Here is a 16,205-nt window from a genome sequence, read left to right on the forward strand (position 1 = left end):
CCTCACCCCCCCACAGGCCTGTGCCTGTGCCTTGGCTCCCCTCCACCGTTGCCACTGGCAACGGTCATCTGGAGGGGCATTGTGACCCCACGGGCCTGACACCCGCCGGCCATCCCCTTCTCATTCCACACTGCCAGAGTGACACAGGGCAGACATGGCGAGGTTTCTCTGCCTGATGGGTGAGTGACGCCTGCTCCCGGCCCCTACCCACTCTCCCAGGGCCACCTCAGAGGCTGCTGGGCACAGGGGAGGCAGGAGAGGAGGGGCCCAGCTGAAGGTGAAGGAGGGAAGGGAGGAGATGGAGGGATGTCCCCGTGGAGGGGTACAGCCCTCGGCGTGGTGGAGGGGGCATCTCACAGGGGTGGGCAGCGGGGCCTACCAGGGGCAAGGCTCGGCTTTTGTGGGGAAAAAAACAAAAAAATCAAAAACCAAACCAATCCCTCCCTCAAAGCAAACCAAGCCAAAACAACTGCCTTTCAACCCACAAAAAAAAAAACAACTTCTACATTTTTAAAAATTTATTCTTATTTATCTGGTTTGGTTTTTACTTTTTTGTTTTTCTTCTTTTTCTTTATTATTTTTTCTTGTTTTTCTTTTTTCTTTTTTATTTTCTTCTTCTTTTCTTTTTCTTTCTTTCTTTGTTCTCTTCTTTTTTTCTCTCTCTCTCTCCGCCGCCCCCCAACACACACCTTTTCCCCTGTTTTTTCACTCTTTTCCCACCTTTGCCATGGGGCCTTGCAAGAAGAGGTGATGGAGGGAGAACTCAGGCCAGCTCATCCCCGTGCCCCGCTCAGCACCAGCAGATGGGAGTGGGCTGCCCCACCAGCCGCTCTTTCGTTTCCAACCACCGCTTGCCCCTGTTAGGAGGGTTAAGCGCAGCCTGTTTTCTCCCCCAGGGCTGCTGACCTTGCTGACGCCCTGCATCGCTCCACCGGTGCCTGTCGCTCCAGGCACCCCTCTGTCAGACAGAGAGTACCGGCTCTTCTTTGCCAGCCTGCAGCCCGCCTGGAAGGCAGAGGCAGCCTGCCAGCTGCGCCTGGTACACGGCTGCCTCAGCCCCGCCATCCTCAAGCTGGACCAGGAGGAGAACCACGGCCGTGTCCCCAAAGGTAGGGGCATCATCCTGCCTCCAGCGGCAGAGGCAGGCATCCCGCAGCTGGAGCAGCACCGTCTCTTTCTCTGCCCCAAAATGTCACAGGATTGTGAGAATGGTGGTGGGATGGGTAGTTTTGGGGTCTCTAGCACAAAGTCCAGCTCAGATCAGGACACTCCCAGCACTAGAGCACCCTGGCTTTGTGCAAGGGACTTTGGTTTTGTGGCACTCACTGAGCACAGGGAGCACAAGATTACCCCCCTCCTCAAATCTCCCAGGGTTTTCAGCTCTCCTGCATGATCTCGGCCATCCTGTGACCACTTCAGGAAGAGCTGCAGCTTTTGAGCCAGTGGTGTCAGCAGTGCTGGTCAAGACTATGGTACACATGTGTACAGGCACAGGCTTTGCCAGCAGCACCTCGGCCCTATGGACTTTCCTCCATCCCCTGCATGGCTGGAACCACTGTCAAATTATTTTGCCCTGAAGAGGTTGTCTCCTCTGGTCGAGTCCTTATTGGAGCCTGGAAACAGGAGGTTTGGGACTCTGTGAAAGGGAAGATAACTGTGTGGAAAAGGGCAGAAGGGTGAACTGAAACCCTGGGTGGTTTGGAGGGAAAGTGCATGTGGCACTTGGGATCGGGAGCTATAACAGCACAAGGCTGTGATCTCCACTTGGGAGTAGACAGCTTTGACTTTCCCTTCAACCACCAGCTGCTCTGAAAACATCCATCCTAGAGGTGCTCGTCTCTTGTTGCACCCAGGCCAAGGGGGGAGATGCCTAAGCCTGCGGCCTGCCCTCATCCTGCATCTCTCTCTCACTCCTCTCCAGGGCCGGTCTGCTCTAATTTCCCGGAGGCGCCGTGGTTTCAGTCCTTCTGCCAGTTCACCACGTACCGCTGCATGAAACGCCAGTTCTATGCCAAGGTGGGGAGCGGGTTTTGGGATGGGGCAGGGGGGAGTATCTCCTGGGAGGTGGAAAGGGTGAGGAGGAAGGGAAGAGAACATAGCAGGACTTGTGTTTCTCCCTCTCTCCTCTGCTCAGCGAATCCCATGTTCGAGTTTGACTCCTCCAAAAGACATTCTCCTCCCAACAGAGCAATCCCATGCTGTGGGCTCTGGGACAGAGGGCAAAACCACCCCTACGGCAGAAGGTATGGCTGCACTGAGCTGCGCTGGGTGCCCCTGCTCACCTGCTGACCTCCCCTAGCTACTCTTCCCCTCCATCAGCTTTCTGGCTCTCTCAGAACGCTCCCCTCAGCCCTCCCCCCATCCTGCTCTCTCCCCAGCTCTGGGGCAGGCTTCTCTCTCACCCACTGATGCCCTGCTGAATGCCAACGGGGACACTCTCCTTAAATACTCCTATGCACTGTCAGGTCAGAAACCGCTGCCGAAGACGCTCCCGCCGCCCACACCAGAGTTGCCGAGACCCTCGCAGGCCAACAGCCTGCCTGTGCTCCCATTGACGCTGCCAGTCCTGGCTGACCCTGCTCCCTTGCCTCCCGGGCTCGGATCCCTTGCCCAGGCCAAGCAAATCTGGGAGCAACGCCTGCGGAACAGCATCTGGCAGCTGATCCACTCGGCCCTCTCCTTGGAGGCGTCCTTAGGCACCGAGGGCTTTTCTCCGGACCCCGGCACCAAGTCAGAGCCAGGGAGCACGTCAGGCAGTGCCGAGGAAGGGGTGCAGGAAACAGCCCCCATTGGCAGGTGAGAGGAAGACCCATCTCCCCATCCGGTGGGGTGCCGCATGCCACTCGTGCAGGGTTGTCCTCACGCATTCTGGCTGGTAGCCCCATGGCACTCATGCTCCTGCCCCGAGCAGCTGGTGAGTGCAGGCAGGAGCCTGTGCAGTGCAGTTCTGGAGCAAGCCATCCCATACAGAGCAGGAATGGACTCAGGGAGCCCCTCAGACACCCCCCACTCCGGCACAGAGTCAGCAGGGAGAGGCTGACGCAGCACTACTAGCGCCTGACAATGTTCCTGTCCTTGCATCCTGAGCAAAGTGCATTTAGGCTGGGCCTTAGCTGCAGGCAGGGCTTTATCCCATGCACGTACTCTTTTTCCAGTCCCTCTCATGTGCTCCCGAATGCACACACGCCCCCACCCCGTAGCCTCTGTGTTACACAGGCACGCACAGACTCTGCAGACATCCCTGTTCCCCCATGCAGTTTGGCCGGGAGTCCAAGGTTTCTTTGGGAAAAGTTTTTTGCTGTGCGTTGGGGTTGTTTCCCCCGCTTTCAGTTTTTAACTAAAGGTCTGTCTCTTCAGCTTGTGACAAGAGACGAGACTTTACTTTCTCCTTCCCTTTCTCTGTCAGCCTTTTAGCCCTGAAGAATGACGAGGCAGTGACCATCCTGTGCAAAGCAATGTTGGAGGGAAACTGTCTCTCCTCGGTGATCACCCAGGCCTGGAAGGAGATGGAAGAAAGAATCCTTGGGTTTGGAGATTTGGTAAAGATGCTAATGTCCACCTTTGACCCCCACTGTGTGCAGGGCTCCCGGCAGTGCTGACCACAATGCTCCAGTGGCCAGAGCTCATCAGCGCTGTTCTTTCAGGTGCCACCTCCTGGGAGAAGCTGACCTGGGTGACCAGGGAGGCAAGGTCCAAGCCAGGGAGATGGGAGCTCCTCAGCCTCCTTTTTCCGCCCTGACCTCCCCACTGCACCCACCCTAGGTGTGCGACAGCCTCGGGCGCTATCACGTGGACCCGTGCCCCAACTGCGCTTTCTGCTCACTGAAGAGGGAGCAGTGTCAGAACATCCATATCCTGAACCGTGTTCGCTGTGGGACAGGCAACCACACCGCCTACCTCAACCCTCAGATCTCAGCCCAGTACCAGGCTGCAGGCAACAAGGTACCGAGTGTGCTGCATCTCCAGCCAGCCTCTAAGGAGGAGCCTGGACTGGGTGGTGGGGAAGCGGGGGAAGAAGCAGAGCTCTCTTTATTCCACCCCTTTGCAGACCAGCTCCCCAGACACCTCGGAGTACTATGGCATGGAGGTTTTCAGAGGGCTGAGGGCAGAGTACTGGTGCAGCCGGATGGCCACCCGTGGCTGTGAGAATCCTCGTGTGAGACTCTGGCTGAAGGCAGAGTACACCACCTTCCAAGATGGAGATGCCCCAAGCCAGGTGGGTGCCCGGTGGGTGCTCCCAGCCCTCCTTTCTCCTCTTCTTTCTCTGGTCTTCATTCCCATCTCCCCAGATCTGCGACTCGGGTGGGGTTCAGCACCCCAGCTACTGCGCGTTCAAGAGCCACCAGTGTCTGCAGCAGACCCTCTACAACCAGAAGGTGAGAAGCAGCCTGCAGTGCCCTTTACACAGCCTTCTCCTCCACGGCTGCTCCCTCCACAGCCAGCCTCGAGTCCCTGCAGGACTCACTGGCCCACTGCTTGTCCCTCCAGTAGGACACACTTGAGTGTGTTTGGGGGGGGTGACAAAGAGTGACCTGAGCACAGCTGGCATGTAATTGAGGCAGCAGGATTTGCACAGATGCTATGAGAGATGGCAGCGGAGACAGACACTAATGTTGAGACAGAGAAGCTGTGGAGAGCCTCCCACCCATCAGGGTATCCCTGTATATCCCTGTGGGGAGGGGTCTCCACCATCTACTGGGTGCTTCCTAGGCGGTAACAAAAAACAGAAACACCAGAGCAGGACAGAGGGCTAGCCCGTATCTATCATCCTCTGCCTCCCTCTTCCCAGCTGGTTCTCCCCTCTTCCCTCTGGTGCTCCCATCATCCCAGCCTCCAGATGCTGTCCATCATGGGGGTCCTCTTTCCCTGGGGGAAGGGTGGGCAGCGGTATCAGCCCTACGAATTCAGGCTCTCCTTGCAGGTGTCTCGCCGCGGCTGCCGCAGAAATGAGACATACCAGGTGCTGAGTGAGAAGGAGGGAGAGGAGGAGGTGCGGCTGTGGCAGCAGAGGTTCCTCAGCCTCACCGAGGCGTGATGCACTGGAGCAGGGGGATACATGGGAAGCGCAGGGCTCCAGAGCAGGCTCTCTGGGCCTGTGCTGGGCCAGAGAGCCTGGATAGACTTGGACAGCTCTTCCCAGACCCCTTGCTGGCCAGCCAGATCATCATGGCCAGATCTCCCCCTCTGAGCACCTGCTCTGCACCATCAGCAGTGGCACGACAGGAACGGAGCCTCACTCAACAGCATTTCACTGAGGCATCTGCTGCAACTCCTCCTGAAAACATTTTCTGCAGCCAAAGGAGCAGCTGAGCATCAGAGAAGGCATCAGCCCTGAGAATCTGGATTTAGAGCCACGGGCCCAAGCGTCCTTGTCTGAAGTCCCCAGCCATCTCTTGCCTCCCTCCACCCATACTAGTCAGTATAGTTCTCCCAAGGATGAGTTTTATTGAATAAAGAGTTCATTTGTTCCACAAACCTAATTTGCTCCTGTTACCGGAAAATAGTAACCAAGAAAACTCTCCAAACCAAACGATAGTTTAGAAAGCCGACATTGGTTTATTGCAGCGCTGGGTGCAGGGGGGATCTCTCCTCCTAGCATGCACACCTAAGAACTAAAGCTTGCTCCTTATATACATAATTCCAAGAAAAGCCCACCCATTCAAAAAAAAAACCACTTATGCATAATACGTTATGTAATGCATTACGTAATGTCTTTACGCATGCGTACTAAATTGGGGAAGGGGTCTTGGGTGGTCTCTGGGGGTTGCTGGTGGCAGCAATCCCCCTTTAATCGTGCTTCTGCACAAGCGTGGTCGAGGCCTTCTTGTTTACAAGTACATGTGTTCTCAAGAAGAAGATATCGTTTTGAACTTGTCTCTCCTCTGACACAAGAGTTTATGAATCAAGTTAATTAAGACATCACAAAGTTGCTCTCTACAGTTTTGTTTTGTCTTTTGGCCCTTTTATAATTAGCAGAGACCTTTGTTTTTCTAAGACTAAGCGTAAACAGCATGAATCATTGTATACTGGAACCTTGTTATCAATCCCATAAACAAACTATCTACAAAAAATGTAGTTTACTTCAGAACCTATTGTTATTCTCTATTATTCTAGCTAAAAGGAAAATTATTGACAGGAAAGCTTGTTCTGTGTAAAGGTAACACAGAGCAGGCCTTTTAGAGCCTACTCTGAGGCCTACTCTTGCTAAACCGTTGCTAAACCTGAGGCCTACTCTTGCTAAACCATTGCTGAACCGAACCGTCTGGCATCCCTCCCTTCTCTCTGCTTCTTCCACTTTATTACACCCCTCAGTGACTCCTTTCACACCCGAGGTGGGTCCCTGCTCCCCTCTGCTCCGCTCCCTGCTGTTTCTCTCTCGCTGCAGCCCATGAGGCTGCTGAGCACAGGAACTCCAGCGTGGCCGCTTCCCATCCCAGCCCATAGGAGGGAGAAGAGCCAGGTACCCTCCAGGTCCCGAGTGCCTCGCATGAGGAAGGAGCTGACATACACGCTTTGCTTTCCATTGCAGCTGGTTTATTCCTAAAGTTGAGGGGTTTATTGGGCCTGTGTCCTCCGACCTTCCATCCGGAAAAATAATTCAAACCACAAAAAGCCCAGGGAGGCAGGCGGGAGGGTGTTGCGTGGGGCGCACACAGGAGCTGATGGCACCCCTGGAGCACTCCCCCTCAGTGGCAGCTGTGCACCTCCACCAGGTGCCGGCACTTGACAGAGCAGCACCAGCGCAACTCGCAGCTGCATCGCTCCACCACCTCTGCCTGGGCTGTGCGGAAGCCCCTGCCGCAGCACAGGAGCTCGCGGCCGTCCGTGGCCGGGGACGGCTGGTTGCACTGATGGCCAGAAGTGCCGAAGGCCCCGCGCCGGGGGTCCCGGTCGCACAAGTCTGGGCTGGCCAACAGGTAGACCAGGTCGTGAGCCGTGTAGGGCTTGAAGCGAGAGCTCTTGGGCACCAGGAGCTTGTGGGAACTGACCCACTTGGGATGAACCTCTGTCGCCCCCTCAGACTTCTCCCTGAGGATGTTGCCTACCTTGCGGAAGGGAGGCATGACCTTCCAGCATGTGTGCACCTCACAGGAGCCTGACACACCATGGCACTTGCATTCCACCTTCATGTGGGCCACGTTTGGGGAGTGTGGAGGGTTGACCCCGGCTGGACAGCTGCCTTGCCCCCATGGCCCCAGTGTCTTCCTTCCTCATGGGCTGCCTGTCTCCCCTCACCCCCCCACAGGCCTGTGCCTGTGCCTCGGCTCCCCTCCACCATTGCCACTGGCAACGGTCATCTGGAGGGGCATTGTGACCCCACGGGCCTGACACCCGCCGGCCATCCCCTTCTCATTCCACACTGCCAGAGTGACACAGGGCAGACATGGCGAGGTTTCTCTGCCTGATGGGTGAGTGACGCCTGCTCCCGGCCCCTACCCACTCTCCCAGGGCCACCTCAGAGGCTGCTGGGCACAGGGGAGGCAGGAGAGGAGGGGCCCAGCTGAAGGTGAAGGAGGGAAGGGAGGAGATGGAGGGATGTCCCCGTGGAGGGGTACAGCCCTCGGCGTGGTGGAGGGGGCATCTCACAGGGGTGGGCAGCGGGGCCTACCAGGGGCAAGGCTCGGCTTTTGTGGGGAAAAAAACAAAAAAATCAAAAACCAAACCAATCCCTCCCTCAAAGCAAACCAAGCCAAAACAACTGCCTTTCAACCCACAAAAAAAAAACAACTTCTACATTTTTAAAAATTTATTCTTATTTATCTGGTTTGGTTTTTACTTTTTTGTTTTTCTTCTTTTTCTTTATTATTTTTTCTTGTTTTCCTTTTTTCTTTTTTATTTTCTTCTTCTTTTCTTTTTCTTTCTTTCTTTGTTCTCTTCTTTTTTTCTCTCTCTCTCTCCGCCGCCCCCCAACACACACCTTTTCCCCTGTTTTTTCACTCTTTTCCCACCTTTGCCATGGGGCCTTGCAAGAAGAGGTGATGGAGGGAGAACTCAGGCCAGCTCATCCCCGTGCCCCGCTCAGCACCAGCAGATGGGAGTGGGCTGCCCCACCAGCCGCTCTTTCGTTTCCAACCACCGCTTGCCCCTGTTAGGAGGGTTAAGCGCAGCCTGTTTTCTCCCCCAGGGCTGCTGACCTTGCTGACGCCCTGCATCGCTCCACCGGTGCCTGTCGCTCCAGGCACCCCTCTGTCAGACAGAGAGTACCGGCTCTTCTTTGCCAGCCTGCAGCCCGCCTGGAAGGCAGAGGCAGCCTGCCAGCTGCGCCTGGTACACGGCTGCCTCAGCCCCGCCATCCTCAAGCTGGACCAGGAGGAGAACCACGGCCGTGTCCCCAAAGGTAGTGGCATCATCCTGCCTCCAGCGGCAGAGGCAGGCATCCCGCAGCTGGAGCAGCACCGTCTCTTTCTCTGCCCCAAAATGTCACAGGATTGTGAGAATGGTGGTGGGATGGGTAGTTTTGGGGTCTCTAGCACAAAGTCCAGCTCAGATCAGGACACTCCCAGCACTAGAGCACCCTGGCTTTGTGCAAGGGACTTTGGTTTTGTGGCACTCACTGAGCACAGGGAGCACAAGATTACCCCCCTCCTCAAATCTCCTAGGGTTTTCAGCTCTCCTGCATGATCTCGGCCATCCTGTGACCACTTCAGGAAGAGCTGCAGCTTTTGAGCCAGTGGTGTCAGCAGTGCTGGTCAAGACTATGGTGCACATGTGTACAGGCACAGGCTTTGCTAGCAGCACCTCGGCCCCACGGCCTTTCCTCCATCCCCTGCATGGCTGGAACCACTGTCAAATTATTTTGCCCTGAAGAGGTTGTCTCCTCTGGTCGAGTCCTTATTGGAGCCTGGAAACAGGAGGTTTGGGACTCTGTGAAAGGGAAGATAACTGTGTGGAAAAGGGCAGAAGGGTGAACTGAAACCCTGGGTGGTTTGGAGGGAAAGTGCATGTGGCACTTGGGATCGGGAGCTATAACAGCACAAGGCTGTGATCTCCACTTGGGAGTAGACAGCTTTGACTTTCCCTTCAACCACCAGCTGCTCTGAAAACATCCATCCTAGAGGTGCTCGTCTCTTGTTGCACCCAGGCCAAGGGGGGAGATGCCTAAGCCTGCGGCCTGCCCTCATCCCGCATCTCTCTCTCACTCCTCTCCAGGGCCGGTCTGCTCTAATTTCCCGGAGGCGCCGTGGTTTCAGTCCTTCTGCCAGTTCACCACGTACCGCTGCATGAAACGCCAGTTCTATGCCAAGGTGGGGAGCGGGTTTTGGGATGGGGCAGGGGGGAGTATCTCCTGGGAGGTGGAAAGGGTGAGGAGGAAGGGAAGAGAACATAGCAGGACTTGTGTTTCTCCCTCTCTCCTCTGCTCAGCGAATCCCATGTTCGAGTTTGACTCCTCCAAAAGACATTCTCCTCCCAACGGAGCAATCCCATGCTGTGGGCTCTGGGACAGAGGGCAAAACCACCCCTACGGCAGAAGGTATGGCTGCACTGAGCTGCGCTGGGTGCCCCTGCTCACCTGCTGACCTCCCCTAGCTACTCTTCCCCTCCATCAGCTTTCTGGCTCTCTCAGAACGCTCCCCTCAGCCCTCCCCCCATCCTGCTCTCTCCCCAGCTCTGGGGCAGGCTTCTCTCTCACCCACTGATGCCCTGCTGAATGCCAACGGGGACACTCTCCTTAAATACTCTTATGCACTGTCAGGTCAGAAACTGCTGCCGAAGACGCTCCCGCCGCCCACACCAGAGTTGCCGAGACCCTCGCAGGCCAACAGCCTGCCTGTGCTCCCATTGACGCTGCCAGTCCTGGCTGACCCTGCTCCCTTGCCTCCCGGGCTCGGATCCCTTGCCCAGGCCAAGCAAATCTGGGAGCAACGCCTGCGGAACAGCATCTGGCAGCTGGTCCACTTGGCCCTCTCCTTGGAGGCGTCCTTAGGCACCGAGGGCTTTTCTCCGGACCCCGGCACCAAGTCAGAGCCAGGGAGCACGTCAGGCAGTGCCGAGGAAGGGGTGCAGGAAACAGCCCCCATTGGCAGGTGAGAGGAAGACCCATCTCCCCATCCGGTGGGGTGCCGCATGCCACTCGTGCAGGGTTGTCCTCACGCATTCTGGCTGGTAGCCCCATGGCACTCATGCTCCTGCCCCGAGCAGCTGTTGAAGCTGGTGTTCTGTCGGTCCTCGTTCCTCGGTGGGGAGGGTGCACAGACGAAGAAGAAGCAGAAGTAGGCCCCTCGGCAGGGAGCAGCAGTCACCGAGTGGTGGGGGCGCGCAGTGGCAGCAGCAGCGAGCAGGGTGGGGGGAAGCAGGCAGGGAGTAAGGACCCTGCAGCTGGTCCATGGTGTTCTTTTTTCGGAGAGAGGGCGGGCGTGCACACATGCTTCATCCAATGGACACGCATCCATTGGAGGAGACCAGCACGGAGGCACCCACCCATTGGACGAGGCAGCATGGAGGCACCTGCCCATTGGATGAAGCACGTGCACACGCCCGCCCTCTCTCCGAAAAAAGGACCCCATGGATAAGCCGCAGGGTCCTTACTCCCTGCCTGCTTCCCCCCCGCCTCTGACGGAACGCCGCTGGGTCCGTGGTGGTGACTAACCCTGATGCTCTCTCCGCTCTGCTGCTTAGTTTTCTCCTCTCACTTCCTACCTTTCCTATCGCTTCGTTTTCTCTCTGCCCTCTCGTTCAATAAAGCGGTCTGAGTGGCAGCATCTGACCTCGTTTGTGTCTTAATGTCTCTCTCTGGGGTCACAAAGAACCTTCTCAGAGCCCAGAATCTAACTCGGGCCCTGACATTGATGGCGCAGTCGGCAGGATCCCTTAAAGCGACAGTGTCGCCCTCCAGCCCGCTTTAAACTTTGGCTCGCGCCCTTGCTTGCTTTAACTCCGGCTCGCGCACTTCTCATCCGCTTTAACTTTGCCTCGTTTCCCCCGTGTACCCCGGATTGGTCTGATCCTGTGCACGTGTCTGTGTTATGTGTTCGCCTCTCAGGGACGTGCGGGGTGGGAGTTCTTGTGCGTGAAGTTCCACTTCCTGTGTTCGCCTCTCAGGGACGGGCGGGGTGGGGGTTGTGTGACGGAAATCGCTGTTTAACCAGAGCCTTGTGAAGATTTACGTGCCGCCTCCCCAAGACGATTAACCCTCGCGCTTGTTGTGTTTGTAGACCAGAACTTCATCAGAACTTTGTAACTTGTGCATCCGAATTCTGTGTAGAAAAATTGCTTGGTGACGAGGATCTTGTGTGAAACCTGTTTGTGTATTAGGATTTTTTTTGGAAGCTCACGTGTGGGTTGGGGTTTTGTAGTGAAACCGTTTGCGTACTGGAAAACCGCTTGCCGATTTTTTTGCTTTTGTTGTTGAGAGCCACGCGCTAAGCATGGAGGAGACTAATGTATTGTTTGACTTTTTGGAGGGGTATGAGGCACGGCCCTCGGTACCCGGTACCGAGTGGGTGTGCGAGAATTGGTGCAGTTTGCAGGCGGTCACCGACCGAATCCGCGTCCTGCTTAAGGACGCAAGATGTCGGTCTGGGAAGGGGGAAGCCCTGATTTTCGCCGTCTTGGGTGCAAGTCTGGCTGCGGCTGTTGAAACTAGAAGTCAGGAACTAGAAGACCGGACACACAGGCCTCAGGCACTAACGCGTTTGGTGCAGTCGTTGCAGGAGCAGGTGGCAGATCTAAAGAAAAAAAAAAGGGAATTGGAGGAACAGGTTAAAACTCTGCAAAATGAAATAGGGAATGAACAAGAGAATGTAAGGCGTTTGCAGGAGGCTTGGGTAGAAAAGTTACTTGTTTGTGACTGCAAGGGGGGATGGAATTGTCAACAGGGAACTGATGCAGCCCTGTCCCATGATGATTGTCACAAAAGGGATGGTTTGTACGGCAATGGAGAACTAGAGGAAGCGAGGAGGCCATATGATTTACCGCAGGGTCCTCCGCAACCCCTTCGACCACTGGTCAAGGTGGAATATGCTTATGAGGACAGTGAGAACAATAACTCTAGAATGGTTACTAAGGAGGTGCCGTATGCAGCAACTGAATTGGCTAAGTTGAAAAAAGAATATTCGCGCAATCCAAAGGAGTCTGAGACAGAGTATGTGTGGAGAGTGTCTTTAACTGGCGGAGATCAGATTATGTTGAGTGAAAGAGAAGCTGAGGGATATTGGGGACCTGGAATGTTCTTGGCTACTGGTGATCATAGAGCCCCTTGGTCTCTCACCCAGTGAGCAACTTATTGGGCTGGAGGTTTAAATCCCTTGGAAAGGGGAGATCCTCTTGCGCTTACAGGCTCGGTGGATCAGCTTGTGGAGAATGTGCAAAAGGTGGCTTGTTTGCAGATGATGTATGATCGGGAAATGAAATTTAGGCAGGAATCCCCAATGATGATACCGGTAGATCCTGAGAGGATGACTCCCCTGATTAGAGGTTTGCCTGATTCATTGAAACCCTTAGGAATTCAATTACAAGGCACTATCAGAAATACCCCTGAGTGCACGGGTGACAGCTGCTTTAACCGGAGCTGTAACCCCAGATCGCTATACCCTGGGACAAAAAGTGTGGACATGGGGGGAGGTCGCCCAGGAATTAATTAACTATGGGCGGAAATATGGCCCAGTTAATACCTCGTCGGAGAGATCGGAATCAAAGGGCTTGCGGAGTACTGAGATAAAATCCTCTGGCAGCAGCACAAGGCTCCCTCCCCCTAGATCTCCTAGTAGGAGAAGCATACCAAATACACAAAACACCTTATGGTCTCTGGGGCAGCAGAAAGGTGTCCCTAGGGACCTCATGGACGGGTTACCCACAGACAGGCTAGAGGGGTGGCCCGAAAAGCTGGCAACCAAAGCAGGCTATAACTGCATCTTACGTAAACAGTTATTTGAAAGAAAAGAGGATCTTTGTAACCATTGGCAGAATCATCATAATTGTGAAGACCCTTCCGCTTTATGGACAATTTTTAGTTTGTCATCAAAACAAGGAATTATTGAACTGTCTAGTAATGGTGAATATTGAAGGTTAATTCTCCAATATTATGAAAAACATCAACTACCTTACCAAATTGTTTGTTTTTTCTTTTTTTTTGTTTTTTTGTTGTTGTTGTTGTGTTGCTAAACCAACCAAGAAATGCACCACAAGTTGACAGCTTTTAGTGAAATGAATACATTAGTAAAATACAGATCCTCCTGAGTGTGAGGGTCCTATACTTACTTGCAAGTATCCTTGGTCATCAAAGTAACATTGCTAGACATAAAAGACAAATCTAAAGAATATATCTGTTAGGTCTCATTGCACAGATTTATTTTTTTCCCCAAACAACATGTGCACCTTCCAGCCCTTCTGGGAGAAGGTGCTGGAACATTCCTTATTGGGCTGGGGGTGTGGAAATCCATTTTCCTACTGCGTATGGAGACCCAAACTCCAGCAGACCAGGGCAGCGCGGCCACCAGTCTCCCTGTTGCGGCGCAGGCGGCGAACTTATCTGCGAATAGCCAAACGAATCACAAGAATTAAAGGGACAGAATGTGGTTGGCACCGGCAGCTGCAATTGTGTTTTTGATCGCACTCTTCCTTTTAGGTATTACTTTAATCATTATTGGAATACTTAACCTTCTGGCTTTTTATGGTTATGATTTATCCTGTAATTGTCATTGGCCTTGTGTTTGCAATTGTGGACAATCACCTCCTTCTTCTGATCCCCCAGAGCCATAAACCTCCAACATGGCCTGGGATACGTTTCTATTCTCTTTCAATTGTTGAGATATTGTTAAGTTTCTGTTCTCTTTAGATTGTTGCTCTTTAGATTGTTAAGATATTGTTAAATATTTGCCAGGATTGTTAAGATACATATCAAGATGGTGGACGAAGCTGTCCATCCGCGATGTAAGCGTGTCCTGTTTTATTTGTTGTGTGGAACAATATTTTTAAGTTTGCTTTATTGTTAAAATATGTTTGCCTACAACTTTCTGTTTGAAAAAGCAATAAGCAGTATTTTAAACTAATGTCTGAAGACTAATTTTGTTTGAATTTATTTCTGTCTGACAAATTGTCGATTGACATGTTTAAGTTGTTAAACGATGAAACAAAGAGGCATTGCCTTCGTGTAGTATTCTTTTCATGACTTCCAAGTGCCCAGTGGATTAAGCACATTCTGTTTTAATATGTTATGCGGTTGTGTAATGTTGTTGTTCTTATTGTGTGTTGTCACTGTAACTTGTTGATTGTTTACAATTTTAGGATTCTAGCCAACTGGTCGTAAAAAGTTGTATGTTTAAATGTTCTTTTCCTACTTTAATGTCCTTTTCTTCTCCCACCACCATGGGATCCTGAAGATAGCGACCTGAGACGACGTAGCAAACTTTGAGACATGGGGTGGTGTGGGGGACCACAAAATGGCAGATGAATGTCTCAAAGTTTGCAATTGTGTACATGAGTACCTGTACCTGTCAATTGAAATTGTTACTCTTTTGGGGCAGACAGTAGGTGTGTTTTGTTACCTCGGGATAAGCGCGCATGTTCTATCTGCCAGCGACAAGCTGTTGCCGGGGCCTGTGGGCACGCATCCATTGGACGAGGCAGCATGGAGGCACCTGCCCATTGGATGAAGCACGTGCACACGCCCGCCCTCTCTCCGAAAAAAGGACCCCATGGATAAGCCGCAGGGTCCTTACTCCCTGCCTGCTTCCCCCCCGCCTCTGACGGAACGCCGCTGGGTCCGTGGTGGTGACTAACCCTGATGCTCTCTCCGCTCTGCTGCTTAGTTTTCTCCTCTCACTTCCTACCTTTCCTATCGCTTCGTTTTCTCTCTGCCCTCTCGTTCAATAAAGCGGTCTGAGTGGCAGCATCTGACCTCGTTTGTGTCTTAATGTCTCTCTCTGGGGTCGCAAAGAACCTTCTCAGAGCCCAGAATCTAACTCGGGCCCTGACACAAGGACCCGATAGAACGAGGGACATGGGGAGCTGGAAAGGCAAAGAGAGAGGTGGAAAGCATGGTACAACAGAGGGGCTGCTCAGGTTTGAATGGATGACTGATACAGCCCAATGCTCTTCAGACCTCTTTGTGCAGGGAAAAGTGGAAGAGCACAGCAAAGGGGTTAACTCACATGTGGGGCCATGGTGGAAGAACCATAGCGGGGTCAGAGCAGCCGTGTTTCTCTTTCTGAATGATTCAGCCAGGAAAAGCAGAAACCTCTGGACTGCATGAGGAGTTTCACCTTCCAGGGCAGTGGGGACAGCTGGTGCTTCCCAGGCCTGCTGGGGGAATGGCAGGCTTTTCTCCCAGGGTGTTTCAGCTTGCCAGTTACACAACTCACATTTTCCTGGACTCCCAGGGGCTCTTAGGAAAGGGCTACCTACTGAGAAGAGGGGCAGCCACTCCATTATGCCTGCTTAGGAGAAGAGCAAGGACTGTCCCTCTTGCCATGGGGAAGAACGTGAGGGGGGTGAAGGGAGACATGCCAGGGAAAGAGTTAAGAGAGCCAGGGAGCAGCTGGGCTGGGTCTGTTTGCTGTAGCTCTGTGGGCTGCAGGGTAGGAAAGAAGAATCTCCAGCCTGACAGAGGCAGATGAGGGAGGGTCCTCAAGGACAGTGGCTGGGAATGAGGGAGGCAGCAGGTCTTCCCCTCTCTGCTCCTGTGAGCTGTCATTGCAGGGAAACTCTCTGTCTCCCCTAAGGGCTTGGTGACAAAGTGATGACGAGCCGTTGGGTCTAGCGACAGCTGCTTGGTGCTGCCGGGTTTTTTCTTGTGTGGAAGGCTCTCTCTGAGGCTGACTGGGTCTCGAGCTGCTTCCTGCTGATGAGGTGACTTGACCGTGGAGGAAGACAACCACATCGTCTGCTGACAGGATGGCAGAGACTGGGGCTCTGACACTGATGCTGTGCCCAGCCATATGAGCTCCCTCTGACGGATGCATGCCCCAGAGCCCTAGTTCAAAGCTCTGCCACGATGCTGTCCAAGATGTAGGTAGGGAACAGCACCAGCGCGGATGCCCTCGCAGGGCCAACCCAGCAGGTTTTTGCGGGCCACCGGGTCTCTGATGCTGTCAGGCGCACCAGGGCAGCCCGTGGTCATTGCCCAGGGCAGGGGCTACCCGTGCTTTGCAGTGCTGGGCTGGAGCTGCTGTGAGAGTGACTGTTGAGCACAGGCAGTGGGAGGTTGCAGGAGGGGATTCAGGTGGCTCCTGCACTGTGGCTGAAGGTGGAGTTTTGCTGGGGACAGG

General features: G+C 53.9%; 4 protein-coding genes across 4 annotated transcripts; 3 read left to right on the forward strand and 1 right to left on the reverse strand.

The window, feature by feature from the left end:
• Positions 1–154: 154 nt before the first annotated feature.
• Positions 155–5,035, forward strand: LOC137664042 (acrosin-binding protein-like). The gene is made up of 10 exons (XM_068401766.1): positions 155–179; positions 897–1,109; positions 1,922–2,016; positions 2,135–2,243; positions 2,379–2,796; positions 3,407–3,539; positions 3,763–3,942; positions 4,049–4,216; positions 4,290–4,376; positions 4,922–5,035. Exons 1-10 carry the CDS (start codon positions 155–157, stop codon positions 5,033–5,035), a joined length of 1,542 nt encoding a protein of 513 aa, XP_068257867.1.
• Positions 5,036–6,686: 1,651 nt separating this feature from the next.
• LOC137664043 (protein Wnt-4-like) lies at positions 6,687–7,130 on the reverse strand. Its single transcript, XM_068401767.1, has one exon. The coding sequence runs from the start codon at positions 7,128–7,130 to the stop codon at positions 6,687–6,689; it is 444 nt and encodes a 147-aa protein (XP_068257868.1).
• A 254-nt stretch (positions 7,131–7,384) lies between these two features.
• Positions 7,385–11,235, forward strand: LOC137664044 (acrosin-binding protein-like). The gene is made up of 6 exons (XM_068401768.1): positions 7,385–7,409; positions 8,126–8,338; positions 9,151–9,245; positions 9,364–9,472; positions 9,608–10,025; positions 11,154–11,235. Exons 1-6 carry the CDS (start codon positions 7,385–7,387, stop codon positions 11,233–11,235), a joined length of 942 nt encoding a protein of 313 aa, XP_068257869.1.
• A 131-nt stretch (positions 11,236–11,366) lies between these two features.
• LOC137664045 (uncharacterized) lies at positions 11,367–13,002 on the forward strand. Its single transcript, XM_068401769.1, is given in 2 exon segments — positions 11,367–12,466; positions 12,468–13,002. Coding segments are annotated over 2 exon segments (1,635 nt in total).
• Positions 13,003–16,205: the final 3,203 nt, after the last annotated feature.

The sequence above is a fragment of the Nyctibius grandis genome, chromosome 5, assembly GCF_013368605.1.
Source record: "Nyctibius grandis isolate bNycGra1 chromosome 5, bNycGra1.pri, whole genome shotgun sequence".
Lineage (NCBI taxonomy): Eukaryota > Metazoa > Chordata > Aves > Nyctibiiformes > Nyctibiidae > Nyctibius > Nyctibius grandis.

Bases quoted from the DNA above. Each gene is read 5' to 3' on its own strand.
- LOC137664042 (XM_068401766.1), top strand. From the start codon at position 155: ATGGCGAGGTTTCTCTGCCTGATGG. The intron at 180-896 runs GTGAGTGACGCC...TTTCTCCCCCAG, and splicing joins GAGGTTTCTCTGCCTGATGG to GGCTGCTGACCTTGCTGACG. The intron at 4,217-4,289 runs GTGGGTGCCCGG...CCATCTCCCCAG, and splicing joins ATGGAGATGCCCCAAGCCAG to ATCTGCGACTCGGGTGGGGT.
- LOC137664043 (XM_068401767.1), bottom strand. From the start codon at position 7,130: ATGAAGGTGGAATGCAAGTGCCATGGTGTGTCAGGCTCCTGTGAGGTG.
- LOC137664044 (XM_068401768.1), top strand. From the start codon at position 7,385: ATGGCGAGGTTTCTCTGCCTGATGG. The intron at 7,410-8,125 runs GTGAGTGACGCC...TTTCTCCCCCAG, and splicing joins GAGGTTTCTCTGCCTGATGG to GGCTGCTGACCTTGCTGACG. The intron at 10,026-11,153 runs GTGAGAGGAAGA...TTGTGTTTGTAG, and splicing joins GAAACAGCCCCCATTGGCAG to ACCAGAACTTCATCAGAACT.